At 39.6% G+C, this 22418-nt stretch overlaps 1 protein-coding gene across 3 annotated transcripts; it reads right to left on the reverse strand.

Moving 5' to 3' along the window:
• Nucleotides 1–231: 231 nt before the first annotated feature.
• MTCH2 (mitochondrial carrier 2) lies at nucleotides 232–22110 on the reverse strand. Of its 3 annotated transcripts, none has more exons than XM_051967646.1 (13): nucleotides 21927–22110; nucleotides 16823–16907; nucleotides 16527–16633; nucleotides 11232–11258; nucleotides 10968–11036; nucleotides 9379–9436; nucleotides 9082–9133; nucleotides 8596–8655; nucleotides 7203–7296; nucleotides 5361–5408; nucleotides 4541–4608; nucleotides 2746–2821; nucleotides 232–1378 (listed from the first exon to the last, which is right to left on the reverse strand). In XM_051967646.1, the coding sequence occupies exons 1-13, from the start codon at nucleotides 22011–22013 to the stop codon at nucleotides 1292–1294; spliced, it is 918 nt and encodes a 305-aa protein (XP_051823606.1). In that variant the 5' UTR covers nucleotides 22014–22110; the 3' UTR covers nucleotides 232–1291. The 3 variants fall into 3 exon arrangements, with proteins under 3 accessions (XP_051823606.1, XP_051823607.1, XP_051823608.1); XM_051967647.1 differs by having other exon boundaries at nucleotides 21949–22040; XM_051967648.1 differs by lacking the exons at nucleotides 10968–11036; nucleotides 11232–11258; nucleotides 16527–16633; nucleotides 16823–16907; nucleotides 21927–22110 and adding an exon at nucleotides 9620–9660.
• Nucleotides 22111–22418: the final 308 nt, after the last annotated feature.

Genomic DNA, 22418 nt, shown 5'->3' on the forward strand with positions numbered 1-22418 from the left:
ATAAAGAAGATAAAGGCAAAACTTTTTTATAAGATAGCAAAATCTAGATGCCCTCTAGTGGAAGACAAAAGGCTACAGTTAGCTTGCTCCTAAAGCCAAGAGCACTTTTTTTAGGGGGTTCAGCAATGATCCAATAAATTTTTCAGACATGTGACTTCACTGGTAACAGCAAGTTTTCTTTAGTGAATTGTTCTGAATCTTTTAAACATAATAAAAAAAAAAGAAAAAGAGTTATAAGTTTTTTATAATTTTATTTTTCCGTTTCCTTCTAAAATGTATTTTGTTCTGTAAATTCCTGTAACACACTTAGTTGTGGGTCACATCGTGCCAGGTTATTGATGCTTTGGCTAAAAAAAATCTTGGTAGTAGAGAATGAAATTTACATTATCAGACCCAATATTACAAAAATCCTTTTTAAGAGTGTCATGAGGAATTAAAACTAAACCACTCCCACCCTCCCTTAAACAAAATGGGGAAGGGAGTAGAAGAAAAAATTTAAAAATCATGTACAGTTCGAATTATAATGCACTGTTGGATATGGCAAGGACACAGCTCATAGAGAAGACCAAGGACGGGACCTTAGTCTTTTTCTAATTTGTGTTTTCTACTTTACAGGGTTTGTTGTGGAGCTTAAAGGGAAGGAGGGTTGAAGTCATTACAAAGTCAGCTTTCTTGTACTTCATTTTGGTTAAATGAATTTAAAAATAATCTTTGCTATTGTTAACATGTCCCTCTCAAATCTCACTTCTATTTCCACTCAGTTGTGCAGAATGAGGGATCGGGCCAGAGAAACATAGTTATTTAGAGCCCTATACCAGGACGTAGGCTCTGCGGGGATCCTCCTGTCTCCTCGGACAGAGTCCACAAGAGGAGAGTAATTATTCATCTCCTACAAAGTTGCTTTATTAATTTTTCTGAAGTTTCACAAGTTGTTTCTATTCCTGTTTGGAATTTAATGATTCTTCATTCTTAAAAAGTTTAAGATTGAGGCCTAAACACCAGAATAATCTGCCCATTCCTCTAGAAAAGTGCAATTTTGCTTTATGTAAATCATATTTAAACCCAAAGCAAAAACTGCCCATTTCAGGAAAAACAATCATTGGGGAATCTCAACAGTAAAGCAGCTTGCATTGGGAAATGAACAAAAAAGGCAGACACCAAACACCTCCATTTTCCCAAGATTAAATGATTATTAAAAAAAAGCGCACCACACTGTATAGAAATCAACATTCTCTCCCATAATTCTGTCCATCTGGGACTACAGAAATGTCATTGCCCCTGCCCCACATCTTCAAATCAACATCCTCAGGTCACAAGAGTAAGTCTTCCCAAATGGGACCTTCCGGAAAAACAAGCTATTTCCACGACTCATGTTTCCCTGGAAAAAAATCAAACAGATAAAATTTATAGTGAAGGTCATGACATCAGTAAATCCAATTGGCAAAATGAGCAAAGATACAACAGATGTCCTGGAAATGCAACTAAATGATTAGTGGATACAAAGTCTCCACTTTCACAGAACAGAAAGCTACACTCTTGATTAATACAAAGGAAATGCCATTGCACCTTGGAGGGAGGGTGACAAGAGGTTCTTCCCAGCCTTTATAACGCTGTCAGTGCCACAGGGTCACAGGACAATTTTGTACCCCTTGGGCTCCCTTCTTTACAGGCCTAGCCCAACATCTTCCTCTGGAGTTCGCTCGATTTCCCAGTCCATTCGGAGGAAGTATAAGAGAAGCAGCCACAGAGACAAGGGAGGGCCTCCACTCTTACTTTTCTACCTGGGGGCCGGAGGATGGATTAAAAGAGAAGAGGGTACAACTACAATAATAAACTCTCTCTCCTTAAACTGGGGATAATATGAACACCATTTGCTGCTAAATGCAGGGAGGAAGTGCGATCCCTGAGAGTAGGTGTAAAAAATTATTCTGAAGGCTATTTCAGTAAAAACATTGTAGCTGTTAATTCTCAAGAGGAGGTCACTGGATTTCTGTCCTGGGACACGGCAATCCCAGTGGGACGGGTTGCCTCTACTCATTTTTATAGACTGATCTTGAGCTTTGAGAAGCAAGGCCTGCCTTTTGTATGTATCGCAACTGCCACAAAATAATGCAACAAAGAACTTTATCTCCTTTATTCCTTACCTTGTCTCTTATAATTATTCAAAAACAATTGTGGTGAGACAATTCTTTGCTTTTTATAATAAGCCTGATGCTTAATTGGTGGCCCCTATTACAGGTAAGAAATCTCTGTGGGCATAGCATCTCAATGCATAAGCTTTGGGTCTACGAGGTCACTGATTACCCTGCACACTCAGTCCGGGTGCTCTAGCTCTGTCACTTATTTGTTGCTAGAAATTAATGTAACTTCTAGTGCCTGAAATTCCTCATCTGCGAAGTAGGATAATCCTTAGCCTAGGACTGAAGAGTATGGAAAAAAAAAATCTAAATCTCTGCATTTGATTCATCATGGGAGAGAAATAAATACTTGGTAACCAAGACCCTTTCAATAACCTTCAGGGGCAGACCCTCTTACAGGTGAATGTGCTTTTAAAAAATATAGATTATTTAGATGGATTATTTCTCCTGTCTCAGGTAGACATCCTCCCCTTTTGCTAGAATATCAGATTAACGTCATTTAAGTTAAACAAATGAGACTGACAGCTGCAGGTGAAATTTGAGGGAGAAGAAGGGATCTGGATAAAAACCCAGAAATACTGATTCAAAAAGCTAAGAGTAACGATACCTCTTTTTGCAGCATGCACCAACAGTCTAACCAGGAAGTATAAATTGGAGCATAAGGAGGACATCCACCAGCAAGCCTGAAAGAGAGAAAATCTCAATTATCTTCCCACATCTCTGGGGACTCTGGTACCCTTGCGCCCACAGTACTAGTCACAAAGATACGGAAGAAGAGACGCCAGTTGTGAGGAAACTGATAGTTTCACTGGAACGGGCCACAGATGGGCTCACTTGGCTCACTTTTTTTCTGGCACTGCCCATGGCCCTTCTGTAAGCACAGCATTATACAGTGGGAGCCCTGCCTGGCAGCTCTTTAGACTCTGAATATACTGGGTGCTCTGCTGCTTTAGCAGTATCTGGACAGAATGGTCATGAAACCTTCCTCTTATATACACTACTCTGGGTTGCCTTAGAATCACAAAATGGGTCAAAGAGCCCAGAACACCAAGCCCACATTTCCTCAGCTTGTACCCTGTCTGAAGAACAGAGAAACATAACCCTAACCCTAACCCTAAGCCCGCATTTCCTCAGCTTGCACCCTGTCTGAAGAACAGCATGTGGACAAGGACATTGCTACATTAAGCAAGGCATAGGGATACAAGGAATTACTAATTACAGATATGCATTCTGGAGGCCACTTAACAGATCAAAGTTGGAAATCTGTATCCTGGTCTCCATTTAAACCCTACAATAAAATACTCTGCCTGGCACGAGCCAGGCCCGACGGGGGGAGTATGCCCGTCCTGTGGGGACAAGAAAGAAGTTACTTGCTAGGCTCGCCAGAAGGAAACCTTGCAAAGATAGGGGTGGAGATGGGGGGATGATTGTCTGCTTAGATGAAATTATGGACCCCTAAGTAAAGTGATATAATGTAAGGGAAGGAAGAGAAAAGGCAATGAAAACCAACGTGCCCAAGTACTTCCTTTGAAATCCAGTCCTTCCACAAAGTACCTTCTGACTGAGGTCCTCCCAGCCATTATCCAGAGGGATCACTCTGGGGGAGGAGGCACTAACTGTCCCCACCCACTGCCACCTAGAGCAGGCAAGCCAGCTGAGCCAAAGTACTGAGGCTCCCTGAGACAGGAGGTAGGCCATGTGCCGGCCAAGTCCAATTGGCCACCATTTCCCATGAATCCAATGGAGTTAAAACAAGAGCCTTGAGCAGTTGTGCTTCTAGGCCCTGTCCTGCAGTCCTGGGCCTGGGAAGCAGCCCCTCAGGGGAAGCAGCCTGGATACCAAAGTCTCTCACATATCTATGATTTAACATTGAAAACTGGGATCATTTTTTCCATGGAACTAATATTAAAGGGGTATTAGTCACTGTACCTAAAGGACCATGGGAACCTTTCCATCCGACTTGAAAACTGGGGCTGAAACTGTCCTTATGTGTTGTAAGTTTGTGCAGTGGCTAATAACTCTCTCCCTCCGTCTCAATCAGAAGGGACATGGCAGTATTTTGCATATATGGGTTGATAAGGAAATAGAAGAATTCAACAGTTAGTTTGCCTCCTTTAGTATGGAAACTCCCAGAAGACACAGATCAGAGAATCTGTTTTATGACATACAACTCACAAAGTTCACTAAATGTGTTTTTTGTTAAGACTTATACAACCACCACCTGATAATAACATAAAAATCAAATAAGGGACCAAAACTCACAACGGGTTTCCATTACAAAGAAAAAATAACTAATCGCTTTGGAGAAAAAAAGTTGTCCTTTTCAAAATTTCCGTTAGGCTCACCTCATCTGCGTCAAAAAGGAACCAACTTCCAAGAGAAGGCAAGCAACAGTTACTTACCCACAGTTGTTGACAGCCATCAGGTTGGAGATAAGTACAAAGGGATAGGTCAGCATACTGGCAAAGAACTAGAAGACCAAAAGGAAAGAAGAATATGGCAAAGCTTTCAGGACAACTTTTAATTTTCACCATCTATTTTGCCTCTCTAGTTCTATTAAATGGCCTGGGGATACCACTTGGAGTAAAGAAAAAATGAGTAAGTATTCCCTTTGAGCATGGGAGTTCCATCGAACTTTCTATACAGTCTTCAAATTTGAGCCATTGGTGGCTGGAAGTTAGTCATTGGACCAAATTTTCTATTTCCCCACAGAGATATTTTACTTTTGTTGTGTGATCAACCATTTCACATAGAGAAAAGTGCTTTGTAATACACAGTGTAAAATCATATCCACATATAATCAAGATATAAATCAAAATTGCAGTCTCTTGGCTGAATACATGAAAATGGTTACCTATTCCAGGATAAAAGGATGCTGGTGATAGTAAGTGATATTTTAAGATACCACATAGATCAAGATAATTAAAACTCCTCAGTACTGAAATACCAGGAAGCCCGCTTCCTCAGGCCGGAGGATTTATTCACAGAGGTATAACACTAGGCTCACAGAGGTGGTGGGGTTTACTTTTTAGAAATGGTGTGGATTCAATAATAAGATATAAGAGATCTAGGTGCCTCTATGTACCTACAAAATAAAGTATCAACGAACTTGGGAAGAAATATTCTGAAACATGTGATGGATGACTTTTTCATATACTCAATACAGACTGGATGATAAAAACAAGTCTATTTCTAATCCAAGAAGAAGATGACCAAACTTACTCCGGTGACAGCTTGGGAATAACTCTTCATTTCATTCATGGTGGAAACCTAAAGAAGGGGAATACCTTTAGAACAAATGAAAAAATTCTGCTGCTATTATCAGCTGAGACCATCAATATATCCTTCATCTCATTTACTATCAATTTCTTTGTAAAACTTTCAACTTTCCAACTAGATTTTAGAGATAAAGTATTAACGAAAAGTAGCTAAATTAATTATTTACATCCTTGTGAAAGCAGACAAATATGTCTTAGGTCAAAGTGATTTTTAGGTACAGATTTTTTTTAAAAGGTTGGTTAACTTTTACTTAGAGACAGCTAGGTGAACCAGTGGATAGAACACTGGGCTTGAAGTCAGGAAGACCCAAGTACAAATTCAGCCTCAGATATTGATAAGCTCTCATTTTTAATCACTCTCTGCTTGTTTATTCAACTATAAAATGGGATTAATAATAGCATCTGTACCCAAGGCATGTAATGAGGAGTAAAAGAGATTTTTGTAAAGTGCTTAGCACAAAGTAGATATTTGTTCCCTCCTTCCTCCTGACTAGAAATATAATTACTTTAACAACAGAATATTCCATTTAAGATATATGGGCCTCCTGGAGGGAGTTCCATCACACGTCCTTTTCTTCAAGTGATATTCAAATAACCCAATCTGGGTCCAAAAAGATTTTCTGACATTTACTCATATACCCCTAAGACACTGTTTTTCTCCATAATATGGGGTGGTTTAGGTGGATAAACAATAGGGTTGAAATAAGGAAATCTCATCTTCCCGAGTTCAAATCCAGTCTCAGACATTTCCTGGCTGTGTGACTCTGGGCAGGTCACTTCACCCTGTTTCCCTCAGTTTCCTCATCTATAAAATGAGCTAGCGAAGGACACGATAAACCACCCCAGAATCTTTACCAAGAAAACCCCAAATGGGCTCAGGAAGCATTGGACACCCCTGAAATGAGGGAACCCGCCATGGTAGTGTTACACCCCAAAAGAACACTTGATGTATGGGCTGGGAATGCCACCAACAAGAGAACATGGTCAAGTGATACTAGCTCTCCAAATCCAGGATAACAAGGGAAGATTTCAAGGGAGCTAACAACTTGGAACTTTTAATAACTGAATAAATGAATTTCAATATTGTCGGTTTCCTTTGTAATCCTGGGGACTTTATTTTACGCATTTAAAATCATTCTGAAATGAGTCTCGCCCCAGATCAAGGAGGTTCAGAACCTTTTCTCTCATACAGCTTTTAAAAGATCCAAGGAAGTGAGGGATTCTTCAGGACTTCTTCCAAAAGCCCCATTTCTCCTAAATATAGTGGGGAAGCTCAGCCTACAAGTGGTTTGGAGGCAAGAATTGGGCTCCTGAGATCACCTAATCATTCTTCCATACACCTGCTGGCTTTTTATAGTGGTTCCTAAGGCAGCTGGGTGCCATCAGACACTGAGAGCGCTACCGGGATTTAGGAAGTTTAAATCTGACTCCAGATATTTCCTGGCAAGTCTTGTGAGTTCAGACTAGTCACCCAACCTCTGCCTGGCCCAGGCTCCTCAGATGTTTAATGGGAATAACAAGAGCACCTATCTCCCAGAGTCACTATGAAGTTAAAATGAGATATTTATCAAGTGCTTTGCAAACCTTAAACATGCTAGATAAATTCTAGTTATTCCACAGGGCCTTATTAAGGTCAAAGGCATAAACTTCTCCAATAGCTCCTGGCAGTCTGGTCTTTACCACATGTTCTGAAGCCTGAGGGAAGGCAGGTCACCATTGTACTAGCCATTATTCATGCCTAAAATCTGAGTCTAGTCATAGTTTATGCAGATCTCACACAACTTACCCCACTCTCCAGTGCATAGGTATTGACGAGGTAGGCCAACGAATTACAGAGCCACAAGGAAATGATGTCTCCCAGAAGGCGAGGAATAAGGCCCCTGCCATTAAAAAAAAAGTCAGAGTTTAGAATAAAGACTAAAGAATGAAAAAAATCTACTCTATGTACCTATTGAAATGTATTACATTTCATATAATATTTTGAATTTTTCAAAATTAGATCCAGAAGTCAAATAACTTTGCATAATTTTAAAAATTTGAACCCAAAAACCAGAATGTAATTTCAAGTGGAGCACATCTTCACCTAATTCACCCTTCAGGATATGGGGCAGAGGCTAAAATATGGAAGGCTGATTTCCAAAGTCCTTAATTCCCTTTTTAAAAATTCTAAGTGAAGTAGCCTTCTCATACTGTTTGGTCTGCCATATTATCACTAATTACATTTTTTGAGGCAAAAAAATCTATTAGAGGCTTAAAAGAAGATTAGATATAGCATCTGTCTAACAAGATTTTATAAATATAAAATTAAGACAAAAAAAAATCAGGAAGAACGAACATCACACAAAGAGGATGACACCAAGAGGGGCCCATATGAGCTTAATAAGGAAAATGGCAAATAAGGACAAAAAGTTGGGCAAAATGGACCTTTGTATCTTCCACTTCCTCCAGATAAATAAAATCAAATGCGAATAATAAAGAAAGATAAATTCCTTCAACTTGCTACTGGCAGAATCCCTTACTGAGAAGGGACAAGATGACTTAGAATGAGGTTACTTTTATGCATCCTTGACCAAGACAAAGATTTTGGATGAAAAACTTTAAATCACAAATTGTGAGGTCAATGGGAATTTGATTTGGAAGGATGCCGGAAGTAATAGGAATCTTGAGTATACATTCTGTAGGAAGAAGTGAGACCTAATTTTTTCAGAAATTATGGGGACGGGAGGATTTGCTTTCTTTGCCAATGAACATTTATTACAAATGTTTTACTCTCTCCCCCTCTTCCCCCACCCCTCTTCAATTAGTTTTTCTGGGAGGACAGAGAAAGAAAGGCGACTATCAACAGTACTGTCAAAAAAAAAAAAAAAACAAAACCCCCAACACCAAAACCCCAAAACAGAGAAACAGAGGTCACCGAAGCATTTCAAATGCACAGAAAGATATTTAGAAAGAAATAAATGAGTGGGACAGCTTGGAAAGTAATTATATCTTAAAAGGAAACTCAAGTTAAATTTACATGGTTTTAAGGACAATTCTCATTTTATTTGGAGTCTCTTAAGTTCAGAACTTAAAAAAAGGTATATCCAGAGAATAAAGAGAGATCACCACTATCCTCTGAAGACACCCTCCCTTCCCCCACTCTAAATTACTTAAGCAAAATAACATCAACATCAACTCACGCAAAGAATCCTAGGAAGCCTTCCTCTCGGTAAATGGTTACTATGGAGTCACACAGTCCACTGAATAAGGGAACGAGAAAAAAAAACCATTTTGGTATTTTGTAGACATGAACAACAGCACTCATGGGTCTGGGACTGAAGAAGTTGAGCGTCCTCCTGCACATGCTTCCTTAATCTCCAAGTTGCTTTAAAAAGACCTTGCTTTTTTTTTTGAACATCCACACAAAGAAAACAGAGCTGATGGCACGTGTTGTGTCCAAACAGCAGGAAAGGCATCATCACTTTCCCATGATGTAGTCAATAGCTCAATATTTATGAAGTGATTACTATGTGCCAGGCAATGTGCTAAGTACTGGGGAGATGGACCCACCCACCTACAGTTCTGTCCTCAAGGAGCTCCCTGTCTCAGGTTTTGGGGGAGTCTCCATTCTAACGGCCCAAACTCTTTTAGCCTCTCCTTAGGAAAGTGTGTCCTGAGGCACTTACCAGTATTTGCTCTCTCTGCCAATGAATTGTACCATAGATCTCAGGGTAATCACTGTAGGACAGAGAGAAAAAGTATTGGTAGACACGGATACTGAAAAACCACTTATTCTACCTAGCGATACTTAGCTATCTGGATAACTTGGACTATAAAAAGAAACCACAACACCCACGAAGAAATCCCTAAATGAAATCCCACGTAACCCTCCTCAGAGGTCAAGGGGCAAGTCAAAACGGATCAGGAATATCAATGGAATGTGCGCCACAATTTCTGTTACCATGTCATACCAAGAAACATACCATGGAAGGGATGTGTAACGAGGGTAGCAGCAGAACGAGCCATCATCTCTCGAGTAGTCTAGAAACAATCGACACACATTTCTGAAACCTAAATTTTGACATTCAAAAGTTGTATGAGATCAAATGTGGGTGAATACTGTACTATATGAAAAGGGCGTGAGGTGAAACAAGGCTCCAGCCTTGGAGTCAGGAACAGTAGCGTGGAGAGGATACAGTAGAATACTTTGTCATTCTAGCATACCTTTCACTCATGGATTTCAATGTTCTTTTTTAGTTATTCCTCAAAATATCTCTGCGAAGCCGGTTCCCGTTATTTTCTCAATTTTATAGATGAGAAAAACAAAAGCAAAAAACAGGGAGGGTCACCAGCAGGTAGTCACAGAGCTGGAAGAAAAACTAAGAGTGCTGAATTCAGAGCATAAGGTCACGCTCTCTTCTGAATGACTTGCAATCAATCCAGATCCCTCTATCACGCAGGCATTATTTCATGAGCCTCTCCAGGAGAGATGGAGTGACATTTAATAGGGCTCTTTCCTACAACCCTACAAAAGTAAGAAACTAGGAGTTGCTGAGGTTAGCTGTCATTTTTCTAGTCTAGGGCACTGTGTGTTAGGAGCAAAGAATAAACTATGATTCCTAGATAAAAAATTGGGGGCTTGAAATACGCTAAGTTGGTCTTATAACTTTCTGCACAGAGACATATTCTTGGTATTAATAAGAAGACAGTCACTGTATGAGTCATTATCACCTAGACAGAAGAATTTTGGGACCACCCAAATATAAGTAAGAATAAAATAGAAAAGGGACCAAAGTTAAGTGAAAATTTTTTTTGTTACTAGTAATGCTAGTTTTTGTCTGAAATGACATTAAAAAAAAGTGTATAAAACCAAATCAGTTTTTTGTTTGATAAACTTAAATTTTAGATGATGAATGCTAAAGCTAACTCTAAGAAAACATCTAATATCCAAACAAAAGCAGCAGTTTTTTGGGGGGAGTCTGGAGAGGCAAAACAGAAATTGCTTTAGGGGAAGAAGGGATGGAGAATGGGCAGTGGTGAAAGGGAGATCCCAAACATGCCAAGTGTTACACAAGCATTCTTAGAGATATGACAGTTAACATGCCAAGGGCTTCATTCTGTCTTTAACCTTTTCTTGAAGATTTTCATTCAGTAACCACATAATTGTAATGTTTTAGACAAGAATCTTAATTTTGGTTGAATGCATCTTTTCCCCTAAAATAAAGTTTTTTTCTTGGTTCTTTCTAGTTAAGTAGCATTAAGTCAAAACCAAGTTAATGTTTCATTTAAAAAAAAAAAACAAGAGACTAAAGAATGACATTATAATTACAAATTATCAAAGAGTCCTCTGGGCCTCTTAAGAGTCAGGGCCAATTCTAGGCACCAGGAATCCAAAGACAAAGAATGAAACAATTGCTATTCTCTGAGTCAAGGTAAGAAGCAAAGGGAAGCTTGAGGCCTTGAATCAGTCACTGATTACATATGGCTGAGGGGCTACTCATTCTATATATATTGTAACACGCTGAGTTCAACTTAGAGAACAGTTTTTTTCATATCTAGGTTAACTTCCTACCTCCTTGATAACCCTGTCAAAGCTGGATGGGCCATCTTTTTGCTGAGTTGAAGATCCTTGTTTTAATTCCTGCGAAAAGAATAAGAGAATCAGGCTTCTGATGGCTTCAAACAGAATGATTCAGACTGGTGTCTACTCCTTAGACTAGCAGTTCACTAAGTACTTAAAGGTTTAATTATGGGGCTTTCTCCTGAAGGGAAGGGTTAAGCAGCAATAATCATTTGCAAGGACAGGGTTCATGCATAAAAATCAGCTCCAACATACCTCAGTTTTGTCACAATCCTGGTATTGCTACAGAGAAAAGAAGGAAAAAAAAAAAGAGGATTTGGGTTATTGTAGAATCCTGTGACAGAAGACACAAAACACAATTGTACTAGTGGTGGCTGGACTAGATCACATGTCATGGGTAGTCTCCTGTCACTCAATCAATAGCTAACATCAACTAAGAACTGGGAACAAGCTCTGTCAGCCCAACTAACCAAATTTGGCATATGGGTCTTAGAAACAAACAGTGCTAACACTAAAGCCAGACATCTGTGCAAAAAGCTCGTAAATCACAGCACAAAATTCATTTTCTTGTGGTAAGAAAAGAATGGATACCAAAGAGCAAGGCTATAGTGTGGGACAGGAAAACCAGCAACTTTCCAAAGTCTGGTCAGCTGAAATCATACAACTATTTAAACTGCTCTAAATCAAGAAAATAATATTTGCACACAGAACATATAATAATGTAATCGTTCCTTTGATCCTACAAACAGCCCTATAGGAGCCAGAAACTCCAAAAGGCCAATCTAAAGTCACATGGCTATCATCAGCCAACACACCGACTCCCATATTCTGACTCCAAGGCCAATGTCTGTCTGACTACATACTTCTAGAGAAGGTAGTATAGAAGGATAAAAGTATGGTTTCTGCTCAACCAGATTTTTAAAGGTAAAATTAGCTATGTCAAAAGAAAATTCACAAAGGAAAAGAACATCTTACAAGAGGATAACTTTTAAAATAACACAAGGGGCCCACGTGAGAACAGAAGAGGGATATCCATTTATATCATTTGCCCTGGGTTAGAAGATGAAGTGGGAGTTGTGGGATAGTTTAGAAACATAATTTTTAAAGTAAATAACAGTCATACTTGAAAATTGGACTTCTTTCTTTAAAGTCACATAAACTCAGCTTTGACAAAAATGGAGAGTGCCAAGTCACATTCCCCTGGTATTTTCTTTCTCACAAGAATACAAAGACAGGGAGTCAAATGAGGGACCTACGGCTTAGGCAGAAGAAGGAAAGGCTTCTGGGGTAGAGTACATTTTTTATATCTAGGAAACCCCCATTCAAGCCCTTCCAGACCCAGGGCAAATCCCTTCACTTCTCCTAGAGGCAATTTTAAAAATGGATATTAGGATAGCATCTTGTGCACTGGGGCTGCAGTGAAGAAGAAGTGAAGTTGGAAGAGCTTCCCCACACTGTAATGTCCTAGAAATGTTAGTTATTAGTATAGTCAATAGGCACAAGAAGGCTAGGCCAAGGGCTAGTGAGAACTGTAGCTAGGGCTTGGAGCCAAGTATTGCCTAAATTCAAGGTCAGTCCTCCTTCTCCTACATCTCCTAAGAACTGAAGGAAGGTAAATAACAGAAGCCAGAGATAATGTCAAATTAACTGGAGTTAAGGCTTGGTAAACCTGTCCTTCCTTCCACAGATTCTGTTCTAAGAGTCTGTCTAAAAATGCCTATTTATTTTTGGACTTTCCTTTTTTTTTGCCCCCCCCCCTAAAAACAAAACTATTTGCCTCTTTTACATCATTCTGGACTAATTCTAATATGTGCTTGGTCCAGACATAATCCAGATATATTTACTCTTACAGAGGCTGAAAGTTACTTCACACTGGAGGCACTGGCAACAGAAGTTTCTTCACCTGGGAGGAACAGGTTAGATAAGGAAAAATCAGGAAAAAATGAATTCAGAAACCCAGTGTTGGCTAAATCTGAAGACATCAATTGGGAATAATTCACCTTTTAATAACAACTGCTAGGAAACTTGGAAAGTAACTTGGTAGACATTAGACTTAGGCCAACTTATAATTACACATCCCAGAGTGAGTTCAAAATGCTCATATAACCTGATTATCCAAAAGTCCACCATAGAAAATAGTGCAAGAGAACTAGATCAGGTGGTACCTTTTAAGGTACTAGCATTTACTCTAACCTAAACAATAGATATATGTGATTATAAAAGATTAGATACTAAAATTCAAATTCACTGAAATTGAAAAGCACTTGCGGGGGGGGGGGGGGGCGGGGGGGGAGAGGGAGGAGGGAAGGGGAAGAAAAAATCTATGTACCCAGTATTTTGTGGAGTACTGGACAAAGCACAGGTCTTGGAATTAGAAAGACTAGCTGTGTGATCCTGGACAAGTAATTTTTGTTTCAGCTTCCTCATCTGTAAAACAATACCTTTCAGCTTTAACTCTGCAATCCTATAATCTCATTTTTTATATCCAAGATACAGAGGGAACATAGGATCGACATTCTCCATCAGATAACGCTCTTCCAGTCATTGGACATGAAAGGAGGAGTAGATATTTTATATAAATGTCAAACAGATAGGAGCAGAAAATCAATGGGGAATAGGCCATGGTCAATTCTGGAAAGATGGTGGAGATCAGAAAATATCAAGTTCTCCAGATTTCTCCCACCAGCAAAAGTACAACTCAGGGTCAAACTTAGGCTAATTAATGATGAAAAATAAATAAAGTTTGGGGCAGACAATTGGAAAAGATCAAAAGAATTCAAGACAGAGATTTGACTAGCCTGAAATGTAAACATGTCCAGGATTCAACAAGGGTTGGGGGGAAACCTGGAGCTTGCTGGAATGGGAGTGAGGGGGCTCTGGTCCTAACCACAGAAACTGTAACCTTCTTGGGGTCTGAGGACTGAGGGAACCTTGGCTGGTAAGAAGGAGCCAGCACACACAGTGAGTGCAGAAGCAATGGGGCAGGGATGCTATTGACCTCAGGCACTTAAAGCAAGTGGGAGTGCTTGGTTTTGGGTTCCAGGCAAAAGGGGAGAACTGAAGGAAGAAGAGACACTATGTCCCCCACTCCAGAATTTTAGGAGTAATTCCACTAATAAACTTTTATTTAAAAAAAAAAAAAAGTAGGCAAAGGAGAAAGAAATGAAACACAGAAAGTTACTATGGAAATAGGGAAGACAAGGATTCATCTTCAGAGGAGGATACTAAGTTTAAAAAAAAAAAAAAAGCCTCCCTATCCCAAAGAGTAATGTTGAATAATGACCTGCCAAAAAGAGTTCACAGAAGAACTCAAAAAAAGCTAAAAATCAAATGAGAGATTGATAGGAAACTAAATAATAAAAAAAGAACAATCCAAAAAGAACAAGATTATAAAGAGAAAGTCAAACAATTAGAAAAGGAGATCCAGTCTTAAGGAAGAGATGACTCTTATATAAAGAATTTGAAAATAGATTAAAAGTATGAGATATCTCATAAGAAAACAACAGACCTGGAGAAAAGATTGAGGAAACACAGAAATAATTGGATTATGTGAAAGCTATGCCCCAAAATTAAATAAATAAAAATGAAAATCTGGGGCAGCTAGGTAGTGCAGGGGATAGAGCAGCACCAGCCCTGAAGTCAGGAGGACCTGAGTTCAAATCTGACCTCAGACATTTAACACTTCCTAGCTGTGTGATCCTGAGTCAAGTCATTTAACCCAATTGCCTCAACCAAAAAAAGAAGAAGAAAATCAGATACAATAATATAAGAAATAATTAAAGGAAATTGTCCTGATATGTTAGAACCAGAGAAAAAAGTAGAAATAGAAAAAAAAAATCCATCAATCACCACCTGAAAGAGAGCCTAAAAGAAAAACCTACAGGAATATTATTGCTAAATTTCAAAACCTCCAAATCAAAGAGTAAATTTTACAAACAACAACAACAAAAAACCCTAATTCAAATATGCTGAAACTATAATCAGAATCACACAAGACCTATCAATGAGTACAATAAAGATCAAAGGTAATGGAATACTATATATTGAAGATCTAAAGAACTAAGATTGTGGCCAAAAAGATTATATCCAGCAAAATTAAATATAATATTGGAAAAAAAAAAAAAGGATAGCTAGATTTTCAGGATTTAATGGCAAAAAAACCTGAACTTAACAGAAAATTTGATGACATATAAAAGTTAACATCATAGATTAATTTCAAGGAACTCAAAAAGATTTTACATGTGTATATGTGTAAATGTAAGCCCTATGGCTAAGACTTCATTAAACATTGGGTAGTTCAAAACAAAGATTGGAGAAGAGTTGAGTATGATGTGATTTTAAAAAGTAAAATAGTGTAAGAAAAAGTAAAAATAGAAATTCCATTAAACGAATAAGTACAAGAGCAAGAATTGATACAAATGAATTAGAAGGGAAGAGAGAGGACTGGTGGTTCTAAAATCTTACACTGGAATGAGAAACAATCACATATACACCCACACCCACCCACATACATACACACCCATACCCTTATTCATCCACAAGGGTTTAAAACCTTCCCAAACTCAAAATTCATAAAGAAATAAGAGGGGGAGGGAATAGGATAAGGTGGAACATAAAAAGTTTAAGAGTGAGGTAAGACTCAGAGATCAATGGAAATGGAATAAAGATGAAGGGAAAAGTTAATAGTAAGGCAAACTTATGAATAGAAGTAAAGGAGTTAGTAGGGACAGTAAGCAAGAGGTATATGCAAACATAAGATCAGAAACAGAATTTATTAGGAAAAAAAAGTGGGGGTAATTATCACTGATCTCAGAAAAAGTCAAAGTTAAAAAGAATCAATCGAAAGAGAAAAATCTATATATTTCAGCTATATTAACATAGCTTTAGATGTATATGCATATGTATACATAAAGATATGTGTATGCATATATGTATAGATACATGTATACCTAAATATATCTATGCTTAACCATATTCCAATTGGGGAGAGGTGGGAAAGGGGAAAAAAAAAGAACAAAGTAAAAAGTACACAGAACAAAAGAAAATCTACAATAAAGAAAAGATAGTTCTGAATACAAGGTCTTCTATTATTATATGATTTCTTGAAATGTAAATTTATCATTACATATTTTGAAGCCTCTCATTCTGCTGTGAACATAACAATTTTTTTCCTTTTACTATTTTGTATTTAAGTTTTATTTTATTTTATTAAAGCCTTTTATTTTCAAAACATATGCACGGATAATTTTTCAACATTGACCCTTGCAAAATTTTGTATTTCAAACTTCCCTCCCTTTCTCCTTCACCTCCTTTCCTAGATGGCAAATAACCCAATATATGTTAAATATATTTAAAATATATTAAATCCAATATGTGTTGTATTTAAGTTTTAAATAAAGAAAACTTTAAAAAAGAGAGAAAGAAAAAAAAGGTCATAGTTATAAATCTATTCCTGGAGTACACATAAGAATTTCTCCACTGGACCAACAGTTTAAGTTATAAAGAAAAGACTATTTATATATATGTGAAAATGGGTCTGAATTCACTTACCTGCAAAACTTTACTGTGGACCACAGTTCCAATGGCCCCAGAACAGAGTCTGGGAGTTAAGCCTTTAAAGAGCCCGCTTTTTCCATCAATTTTCATAATATGTTGAGCTAAGAAAATAAACCAAACACTTAGATCACAATCTGAAGGACTCATTACCTAGACACAGAAAAATGCCAGAAAATCTTCATGATCCACTTCAAGAATTCCAAATTCTACCCTCTGCTTCCTTTTAGGCAGACAAATGTAGCACAAAGTTTTATAGCTATTCATCTCAAAAGTGAATAATACCAACTTACCATAACAAAAGAGACCAGGGAGTTGATAGACTTGCCGCCCAAAAATATTTCTTCCCATAGTTGGAGGAAGAGGCTCATATCCCACCTACAAAAGTTAAAAAAAAAAATCATTATGGCCTTGAAAAGAGAGTAGAATTAAGTTTAAATGTTACTATACAACTAAAGATGTGTTGTTGTTTTTTTTTTGTTTTAGCCAGTAATGAAATAGCTAAGCAAAACCACAGTACAGTCAACTTTAGACTGTAGGGAAAGTAATTTTGTTTCAGGAAAGCTACCAGAACTGCAGGAAATGTGACAAATCATCCCCAAAGAAAATCTGGAGTCATTTACACTTGGAACAATAACCAAAAAACCAAAAACTAACAAAAAAACACCAACTGTGAATCAAATAGAGAAATGAGTGCATGAACTGTAAATAGCGAGGCAGTAAAACAGATTCGACCAACAGCTACAAAAGCTGTGACTAGAGGACTGCCATCTCATTTCTATAATCTGTTCAGTTTTTCAAAGTGCTAAAAGGATATTTGTGTGTGTGTGTGTGTGTGTGTGTGTGTGTGTGTGTGTGTAAGTGGGTATGGGTCTCATTTTCTGCTAGCACAATTACTAAATACGTGCTTCCCTAAAAGTATAACTAGGCATTTTTCTTTTTTTTAGAGTGAATATTATTCCCCAATGGATAAGTAGTTAAAGGATAAAAAGAAACAATTCTCAAAATAAGAATTACAATGAACAATTTTAAGAAAAACTGCTCCAAATCACTAAGGAAAAGGGAAATGCAAATCATAATAACTTTAAGGTTTCATCTCATACCCAGCAAGCTGACAAAGATAACAACAGGCTGTGCAGCTGTGAATTGGTCCAACTGGTTCTGGTACTCTAAGAAAGTGACTAAAATGTTCATATCCTTTGACCTATAGATCCTATAGCTGGGCTTTTCTCCTAAGGAAGTTAAAGACAGAAATGAAAGTCTCATTTACAACAATAACAGTCCTTATTGTGGAAGCAAAGATATAAAATACATACTCCCTATTAGAAGTTGGAATAACTTGTCTAGTTTTGGAGTAATGGGTTTTTACTATAAGGAATACTGAATATGAAGAATTCAGAAGCACGAGAAGGAATATAAACTGATTCAGAGAAGTAAACTAAACCAAGACAACAATGGAACCAAAAATAAAAATCAGACCTCAACACTGCATCATTAAGATCAGGCTTGGTCCCAGGAGAGAAGTGAGATGGACAATCCTCTTTTTTGCTAAGGTGGGGTTCCTGTGGGTATAAAATATTCCTTATATAATGTTATTAGAGTTGGTTAATGTGCTGGCTGGCTCTTCTAAATTGCTTTTATTCTTTCTTTTTTCTCTTACTTATTTAAGTGATGGCTTGCTAAGTAGTGGAGGGAAGGATAGGTTCAAATAAAGTAAATACTAATAATTTAGAATTTCACCAAACTTTTAGGAAAATTGGCAACAAAACTGTTATGAAATCAAGGTTAGTAATGAGTATCCTAGTTTCAGATACATGAGATGTCAGAAGCTACCAACTTGATGCTTTTTGTTAAGAGAAGACCTCAGAGACCTTTCTCTTAGCTCAGCTGCTAACAAATATACTGTAAATTATGGTCACTTCCACATATGTACTATACTGTCATAAAAGTACTGTGATTTTGTACACATCAAATTTCAAAGACTATGCTGAGTTTAAATCTTTTCTTCCCAATCTACCTAATGGTACACATTAACCCTGACACTGTAGAATCTAAATCCACAAAAGTCAAGTTTTGTCAGACAACCTGAATTTGTAATAGGCTCAAGCAAATGAATGTTGAAATGTGATTCTCTTTAGTACCACACACGGAATTCATGTTCATATTCCAAGAGGTATGAATACTAACATGATCTGTTCTAACCTGGAAAGCTATATTGGATCTAACTACTAAGCAATAAGTAATTATTAAACACCTACAATATATAGCACACTATTCAGGGTGCTAGGAATTACAAAGACAAAAATGATCCAGTCTCACCCACACTCTACAAATGGGGATAACAGATATATCTAAGTATATACAAAAAGCATACAAAGCAGACATGAGGTTAAGTTTGAATGGAAAGGCATTAATTAGTCATCGAGGAAGGCCTCCAGTAGAAGATATTGCTTAAGCCAGAGAGTCCCAAAGGAAGCCAAGGACTCCAAGAAGTAGAGAGAGAATATTCTAGGAATGGGGAATAGTTTAGTACAAAAGCCCAGAAAATGTAGATTAAGTTTTCCTGTGAGAAGAACAGCATTATGATTAGTCTTCCTTGTTTGTCAAGGGTAGTAATATGGGAAGATATGGTTAGACTTCCTTATTTGTCAAGGACAATAATATGGAAGCAGACTAGAGTAGTAGGAAAGGGCCAAGATCCTAACAGAAATAGGGAGTCACTAGAATTTATTTTTTTTCAATCAAGACTTTTAAACATACTCACTTCTTCCATACTGAACATAAAAACCAAATCCCTATCATAAACACAGTCAAGCAAAAAAAAAAAAAAAAAAGTGTCCATATCTTCTAGTCCAAGAACGTGTTTCGTTCTGCACCTTAAACTTTCAGGCAGGAGGCGAACAGCACGCTTTATCACTGACAGGCTAGAATCATGATTGATTAATCACTATACTGAGCAGTTCTTAAATCTTTCAAAACTTTTGTTTTACCACACTGATGTCACATAGAAATTGTTCTCCTGGTTCTGCTTATTTCACTCTGCAGCAGTCTTGCTAATTTTCTCTAAAACTATCTTTTTATTCCTTTCTTATAGCATTACATTCATATACTGAAACTTGTCCCCAATTGATGAGCACACTCTTAGTTTCCAGGTTTCTTTGTTGTTGTTGTTTTATTTTTTTGCTAAAACACAAAGGGTTGCTATAAATATTTTTTATATATAGGAGCTTTGCCTTTTCCTTTATTTCATTAGGGCACTGCTAGGAGTATTACTGCTGGGTCAAAGGGTATACTGTACACAGTTTAATAATAACTCTTTGGGCACAATTCCAAACTGCTTTCCAAAATGACGGTATCAATTTACAGCTCCACTAACAGTACACTAATGTATTTGTTTTCCAAAAACCATTTCAACATTTGTGATTTTTCTTTTTTGTAAAGTGGAACTTCAAGATTTGCTTTAATTTGCATTTTTCTAATTACTGTCACTGGAGTTTACTGAGTGGAAGTGTATATGGGAGCATGTATGGGGGACCTATTGGAGTGAGGATAGGCCTGAGACAGAGACCAGTTAGAAGATTGATTCCAATAGTTTTAGGAGATGATGAGGATGGTGGAAGAGACAGAAGAAAAAAGGGGAAACGCCATCTGAGATATGAAGACAGAAACATCAAGATTTGGGAACTGATTAGATATGAGGGAAGAGCAAGGGTGAGGATTCTAAGATATCAAAGTTGTGAACTTAGGAGCCGAGGGCAGTGGTAAAAACGAGAGCTCTTCTGGGAGGAGAGCTGAGGGAAAGAAAGAGTTCTGTTTTGAATATGGCCATAGGATACCTAATGTGAAACTTTAGTTGATAGTAGTTGATAGTGCTGGACTGGAAGTTAGTTTATGGACTAAGCAGATCTGTCCAAGAATCTGATGAGGTCACCAAGTGAGAGTACAGAAAGAGCTGAAAACATGCAGGACAGTGCGGGGTACATGAAGTTGTGGATTTGACACATTAATGAAAGGCCAAAGAACACTGAGAAGAAACTTTCGGATAACTGGGGAATCAAGGAAAAGCAGCCCCATGTAAGGCCATACAATCCCAACCAAAGCAATAAGGGGTAGACAGTATCAGCAAAGGCAAGATTTGGGAGAAAATTCAAAATACTTCATACTTCAACTGAGGCAATCTTATGTTGACAAACCCATTAATGGAAACAACCAGGTGAGTATGCAATAAATAGACCACCACTGGACGACTCTTTTACAAGAATATATCAAATCATCCTAACTTGGCTAAAAGCCTTTCAAAACCTGTTTTTAAGCTCTAGGCAAATGTGATGCTCATGCTGTTCTAAGCCACATGGGGTCCCACATCAGAACCTCATGGATTTCTTCAGAAACTTGACTCAGCAACCCTTCCCAATCGGCCTATTATCATTTCTGAATGAGCTCCTTGTGTCTAACTGGGTATCTGGTTCCAAAATCTGCTACAGAATAGCAGCAATGATCCCTCCCCAACGCAGCCCCTAACAATTTCCTCTCCAATAACGAAGATTGCAATGGACAGGATCTCCACTGAAAGGCAGATGAAGGGGAGAGGGTGACAAAGAGGAGCTTTTTTTCCTTTAGTGGGACCTTTTTTCGTTCGGAGGGTGAAGGAATCAAGACCCCCCCCCCCCCCCAAAAAAAAAGAAAGAAAGAAAGAAAGAAAACAAAGGCTGGTCAGAACCATCCCTGGGTCTATGTTTTCTCCCGCAAGGTCAAGTCACTGCAGCACCTAAGGGCTGGGGGAGGCAGGGAAAGAGCCAATCACACTTCATGGGGTCGGGGGGAACCCGGGAAAAGTCAGAACGTCCCTCGGCTCGGAGTCGGGACCAGGGTTCCCGGCGCCTTGTGGCAGGTTCTTTTGAATTGAGAGGAAAAAGGTTTGGGGGGAGGGGGGATGGACCGCCGTGCAGGAGGGGGCGGAGGGGGATCAAGAACGAGCCCTGAAATGCTCGGGTTCCGGGTCCCGGCCACGGTCCAGGTCTGAGGTCACCTTCCCCAGATTCCCCTAGCACTCACTACAGGTTAGACCAGGGTGGGGGTAAGGAGGAGGAGGAGGGGCGCGATAGCAGGGAGACCCCAAGGCCCAGCTGGAGGGCGGAGGCCGAAGCACCCGAGCGACCCCCAGTCCGGGGACACGACTGTCCCACCCGCCCTCACTCCGGCCTCACTTTCCAAGGTCCCCTAAGAGCGCACTTGGCGGCCACGGGGAGGGCCCCTCAGGCCCCGGGAACGAGGGAGGAGCGCCACGGGCCGGGGCCCTCGGGCTCGGCCGAGTCCTCGGAGCAGGCCCGGGCCGGGCGGGCCGGGGCCCGGGGCGGGGAGAAGGCCGGCGACGACGGCGGCGGCGGCGGCTCCTACCTGTACGAGCACCTTCACGTACATGAGCGGCTGCGAGAGGATGGTGAGGCCCGAGCCCAGCAGCACCTGACTGGCCGCCTCCGCCATGATGGCACCCACGGACGGACGGGCTGACGGAAGAGCGGGCTGGGGGACCGAGCCACCGACCGACCGGGTCCCGGATCACGTGCCGGGGCCGGCGGCTTCGCTGACCCGCGGAGCGCGCACGCACGCGCTCTCTCCGCCTTCCGCGAGCGGCGGCGGCGGCGCGCACGCAGGGCCCAAAGAAACGGCAGCGCCTCGCGGGCGGAAAGGAAGAGGCGAAGGCTGTGGGCGGGGCCGCGCCCGCGCCCAGGCCACGCCCCCCGGGCCTGCCCGCGCCCAGGCACTCCGCGGCGAGGCGAAACGCTACTGCGCTTGCGCGGGGCAGCCCAGGGTGTAGCGAAACCGGAGAAGGAGGAGGGGAAAGAAGAGGAGGAGGAGGAGCCGGAACCTCCGTGGCGGGAAAGTTAT

The sequence above is a fragment of the Antechinus flavipes genome, chromosome 6 (genome assembly GCF_016432865.1).
Source record: "Antechinus flavipes isolate AdamAnt ecotype Samford, QLD, Australia chromosome 6, AdamAnt_v2, whole genome shotgun sequence".
NCBI classification, from domain to species: Eukaryota; Metazoa; Chordata; class Mammalia; order Dasyuromorphia; family Dasyuridae; genus Antechinus; species Antechinus flavipes.

Excerpts from the sequence above, each read along its gene's own strand:
- MTCH2 (XM_051967646.1), bottom strand. The coding sequence starts at position 22,013 with ATGGCGGAGGCGGCCAGTCAGGTGCTGCTGGGCTCGGGCCTCACCATC. Across the intron at positions 11,037-11,231 it reads AGGATTGTGACAAAACTGAG|GAATTAAAACAAGGATCTTC; the intron begins GTATGTTGGAGC and ends TTCTTTTCGCAG. Across the intron at positions 1,379-2,745 it reads GGTGCATGCTGCAAAAAGAG|GGAAACATGAGTCGTGGAAA; the intron begins GTATCGTTACTC and ends ATTTTTTTCCAG.